The 5,815-nt window shown below is 35.1% G+C and overlaps 1 protein-coding gene across 1 annotated transcript in view; it reads right to left on the bottom strand.

The window, feature by feature from the left end:
* The window catches only part of LOC111872887 (vascular endothelial growth factor receptor kdr-like), a 21,575-nt gene that overhangs the window by 7,206 nt on the left and 8,554 nt on the right, over window positions 1-5,815 (bottom strand). Inside the window, 4 exon segments of the mRNA XM_023867143.2 lie at window positions 886-967; window positions 1,866-1,995; window positions 3,751-3,873; window positions 5,359-5,520. Of these exon segments, the coding sequence (XP_023722911.1) occupies window positions 886-967; window positions 1,866-1,995; window positions 3,751-3,873; window positions 5,359-5,520 (497 nt within the window).

Below are 5,815 nucleotides of genomic sequence, written 5' to 3'. Positions count from 1 at the left end.
CTGCAAAAGCTTATTGCCCCTTCTATTTGAGTGAACAGACAGCTGCATCGTGGCTGAGATACAGAGCGCGATCTGTTTTGTGTGCGTTCGTAGTGAAATTGAATACGGTAGTTTTATTTGAAACTGTATATACATCAAGCAGGTAACAACAAAAAAGGTATGTACATCAAATTTTACAATATATTTTTAACATACCTATCTGCAGAATCTGCAATAAAATTACTGGATCGTGGATAAGTATTGGCATAACTCATACGTATATTTTTATTTGCTGTAGTTCAGTTAGGTATTATTTTAATTCCTCTATTAGGGTTTTACTCAAGTCTGTCTGGTAATTACTACATTTGAAAATAAATATTTAGGAATGTGCATGCGCTTCTACTAGCGGCGTGTGCGCACGCTTCCACTAGCAGAGTTTAAATTCCAGACTGGAAAAAACGGGGTACTTTGGCCATGACGACCTTACTCATGACTGGCACAAACTGGGCACTTCGGCACTTAAAGGTTAAGGACTAATTGATTATTTTGAAACCATTCATAGATATGATTCATTATTTTATTTATTTTATATATATAGCTTCATGGATGCCCCAAAGCAATAAATAAAAATATCTTTATTTGCTTTGGTGGTGGGAGGTTATAAGTTAGGTATAGGCTACAAAAACAACACACTTTCTTTTATTAATTCTAGAGTGTGAATAGTGGGCAGGACTAGGCACAATTTTTAATCCTTCTGCCAAATTTATGTTAATGCTATTTCGCAGGCAAACCGTGTCATTATTTGGATAAAGAATGTGCTATTGTATCGGTGATTCATAGCGAAGTAGTTAAAACTTCATGCCACTATATATATATATATAACATCAGGTGATTAGATGCACTTACATGGCATTTGTAGCAAACAGAGGTTGCTCCATCCTGTAGCCCTCAACAAGTTTCAAGTACAGCCTTTGGTCTACCTCCATTCCTGTTTGTGATAAAAATCAACATTTATTCTGATGATGTACATTCCTAGAAAGAAAGCCACGACATCTTCTGTGTATAACATATGAGAGACAGTGATAGAACTGATGTCCACACATAGGCTGTGGAAGAAGCAAAGGAGTAACCATAGCTGGAGTATGCTGGAACATGTCTGAATTTGCAGCAGCAGAGTTGAATGAAATTGAAGACAGAAGTGCTGGTATTCACTTAAGTTGGAGACATACCAAAGTCAGGAGAAGCATCACAGTCAGAGAAGGAATGGCTATACTCCGTGCACTATCAAAGAGAAGGGATGAAAGAAGTGGTTTACAGCCTCTTGTATTTAGGTGTTATCCTTGCATTTGCCCAATAGACTTAAAGAAAACTTTACAGGTCCCAGTCAGAATATGTAAGATCTAAAACGTTTGCAGTAACTAAAGTTGATAATTTCTCAGGCTGTCAGCCATATCACTTGGTCAAAAATTAATGTTTCAGGGACCATCTCTGTCCCCATTATCAGGATATGATGTGACATGAGATATGAACTGACCCATCCATGTACCAACCAATGACTTGTGACATTAATAGCTAGTAACTGCCAAGGTTCAAACAAGATACATCCTGAAAACAGAGCTGTTGAGCTAATGTGCTCAGCTTCAACGAACACACATATATGAAAGATTTTTTTTTTCAAGAATAATGTGACTCCTGCAGACAACATGAACTTCAATATATAAAACAGTTATTAACAATTCTGAGTGTTCATAATTTCAAATTCCTAAAGTTTTCTTAGTATTGATGAATACTTATTGAATAGTTCTCAGTGAAATTATTTGATCAAAATTACCACATTTGTAAATTTGCTCTCTTATCATTTAAAAATTTTGAATTCAGCACATTACCTGGGTACGGAGTCTGGGCTAGAGTGAACAGCTCCCATAAAACAACACCAAAAGACCAAACATCAGACTGCGTGGAAAATATGCCGTCTCTGATTGATTCCGGTGCCATCCACTTGATAGGCAGAGGACCCTTAAGAAAATGAACATTCTTCATAAATCAAATTTAATCTTTCCTGCTGCAAGTCAGTGAATTTTACCCTTACATAGGCCCAGCAATTTGATAATATCCAAGAGGATTTCACCTCCAATTGGAACAGAACTTGGAACAGTATTATATAGATCAATAACTCTTCCTGACCCTGAGTGTATTCACAGCAGGACATTGTTTATTTCCAATCACATCATAATATTTAACTGCTAATAGTTCAGTGTTGCAAAAATCGATGTCTCTATGTTAGAAAATTGCCAGCATTCATTTCTGCTACAATAATATACCACAATATGCGAAAGAAGGAGTACAAGAAAGGGCAATGGATAAAGGAAAATGGCAAGAAAGAAAATAAATTTTAATTTATTTTTATAAAATCACCATATTTTCATTCTTTATGGATTCTCATAGATTCTAAAGGGCTCTGTCGATGGTGAATAACACTCAGAACTGAGTTTTTCAACTTTGTCCATCATCCAGTATTCTAAAAGAAATAAACTAAAATTTTAGAATACCAGATGATGGACAAAATCCAAAAACCCACTAATTCTGAGTTTATGGAACCTGTCAATTGATTATAAAGTAATAACATGAGGGCACACTTTCTAGGGATAAGTTTGATAGTTATATAATAAAAATTCAATTAATCAGTCAACAGATTATTATCTATGTTGAGAAATNGAAAAAAAGGAAGTGATTGCGTGTGATTGAACAACTGTGTTCGTACACCTGAAGATGACCTCTTGAGGTCGAAACATGTAGTGTGGCAGTGAATAAAAAACGTGTTGTGTGGTCGGTAAATTAACTCTAATATTCAGATTATTATCTATGTTGAGAAACGAGCCTTCAACTTCCTACACTCTCAGTAACTAGTTCATCCATGGAATGATATGCAACGTTTTTAGTCTCATGCAGACATTATATTAAAACACACTTGCTTGCCAGCTTATAATTTGCTGAATACAACATTCCTTGTTAGCAGGAATTCAAGGGCTATATTTGTCGTCTGTTTGGCAGTNCTGTTCAGGTTTATTTCACGAACTTTTTAGACGGGTGATAGCATGGCTAGCTACAGTGAACTAAATTTTAAATTTTAAATTTTAAAANCAAGTTAGAATACATAGTATCTATACAATAATACAGTAATATTGCAATTAAATGAGGTAAACTTATAATACTTATAATACACATTAAAGAAAGAAGTTTCCTACTGTACTTCAAATGTTTCAACCTTTGTGATGAGGCTATCCAGAATTGTAGATCAATAATTATAGCAAGTAGTTACTATAGGATTCTGATGATGGTGTATAACACACAGAGATATTGGGTTTTCAGACTTTATCGATTTTCCTGGTTATAAGACAACTAAGAAAAACATGACGTTTCAGAAACTGGATCTGTTTCCATCCACTGGATCCAGTGGATGGAAACAGATCCAGTTTCCGAAACGTCATGTTTTTCTTAGTTATCTTATAACCAGGACGATGGATAAAGTCTGAAAACCCAATATCTCTGTGAATAATTATAGCATTTACAACCCATTTTTGTCCATTACTTTCATTCATACAGACTCATATAGCAAATCATAGAGCAAAATTTTGACACAATCACCAAGCTTATAATAGTTGAAAATAAAAAATATTTCATAGGTAATCTATATGCATATTTGAAAAAGAAGTTACAAAATCACTGTGTAATGTGAAAGGGTTACTAGATTTATATATATATATAACTTACAGCGCTCTTCTTCCGATAGTTGTTAGATTGATACATACTCTTAGCCAGCCCAAAATCACATATTTTCACAACGTTGTCATCAGCTAGTAGAATATTCCTTGCAGCCAGATCTCCATGCAGTACCTGTGTGATCAGATGGAATAGTTTGATCAAATACATTACTAAATCTTTTAGAAACCATTATGGCCACAGCAGATGACATGGCAATAATATGTGATACTAAGATTTATAACTAAGAGGAAGACAGTAATATTGCAGCCATCTAAACTGCTTGGTCACATCATACAGCTCAACTACTTAGTGCGCCATACAATGTTCATTTATTCATTCATTCATTCATTCATTGTTAAATTTCTACAGAAAGACTTTGTTACATATAAATGTGGCAAGTTCATGGGACTGTCTTTTGAAATGTGATGCTATATAGTCTGGTAGAAGTACACCAATGTTTAACAGGGAAGTACTACCTCCACCTTCAAGTTCAAAAGAGTAGGCCAAGGGAGCTGGAAGGCTAGCAGCAAATAGACTGTTGCTAGTCTGTCTTACTTTTCAGTTCTGAATACAATGGTAAGGCAAGAATAAATTCACATTAAAAAATAAGAATAAAAGAAACAAAAGAGAAATATGTAGGTAAAATGATTTAAAATGGTTTTTTCTTCAAAACATTTTTAAACTTCTACTAGACTACATGGTGCCACATCCCAATAGATAATATTCTACATAGTCACCACCATTAGAACCTCAAATCTCGCATTTAACTGCATTTGTTTACAAAATTATGTTCTTGCTTCCCTGACACAAAGATTTAAATTTATAGAACTTGTGTATATATATATATATATAGTAAATTCCTCATTATCTGACCTCTACTGGGAATGGGGTGTGCCAATTACATGAACTTGCCAGTTGCATGACAAAAAAATCTTACAAGAAACAAATACAAAATCAAAACAACGTGTTTTTGCTTTGTTCTTGCATGGGATGTTTCCCAGGTGATATAGCTAATGTATGGCTGAAAGATTTCAGACAGATATATTGTAGGGCAGTTGCAAAGTCAATTAGCTCCTTAAAGTAATGGCACCTGTGCTATGAAGGATGGCAGGTAGCAGTGCTAGTGGCACCTGGGAGAACTACTGTATAGCATATGAACATGCACACAACACAAATTTGTTTTTGAATAAAAGCTAAAAAATAGTAAAGCTATCCCTGTAACAAAGACCTCCAAATCTATCACTTCCACCTCACAAGATCACATGACCATTATAAGGTAACTAGAAACTACACGAGCATATAGCATTACAGCTTTACAAACAGCTCCACTTCTATGCCTAAATACATAAGAAAGAAGTGAATATCAAAGGCCTAAGCATTTTTATCAAATTATGCCTTTGTACAATTATGTTATTGTAATGTCACGGGTGTGTGGTTCAACTGACTTGTTGTCTCATTTTCTGTACTAACACTAGTATAGCTGAGTTAAAATCAGATTGCTAGCTCCAGAGTACCAGGTGATTTAAAATACCATGTTCCTGGATGAATAGAATATTTCAAGAAGAATACTTAATTTTCTGTCATAATCATATTAGGTGCAGTAATAATTCTTCTAACCTTACGGGAGGCAAGATACTCCATTCCCCTGGCCACTTGAAATGCCCAACAGAATAGGTCCTGTGAACAGACTGCAATGGTTGTGCCTTTGTAGTCACCGTGATACTTAATACGCCAGTCAGGCTGCTCTGAGCTGCTGTTGCTCAACAAACACTCATCTGGCTCCCCTGTAAACATGAATAGCAACATGACAAGCAATTATAACATCAGTCAGTTCTTAGCGTAAACTTGAATATATTATTGTTCCCAGTATGATCGACAATCACAACACCAATCAGATTACCCATAAGTTGTTGCTCTATGAAATGAGAATGTGTGTATATCATTTGTGAATGCAGAAATGAAATTTTGAGTAAAGGTAAAGTTGTCTCTGTCTTTAACAAATTAAGCACTATGACATTATGGAAAATGGGGGAGTGGATATGTAGCTCTACGTATGCTTGACCTCAGAATTAGC

Source organism: Cryptotermes secundus, unplaced genomic scaffold (genome assembly GCF_002891405.2).
Source record: "Cryptotermes secundus unplaced genomic scaffold, Csec_1.0 scaffold371, whole genome shotgun sequence".
NCBI lineage: Eukaryota > Metazoa > Arthropoda > Insecta > Blattodea > Kalotermitidae > Cryptotermes > Cryptotermes secundus.
Note: the sequence above shows the minus strand (reverse complement) of the source record. Positions and strands in the feature narration are given on the sequence as shown.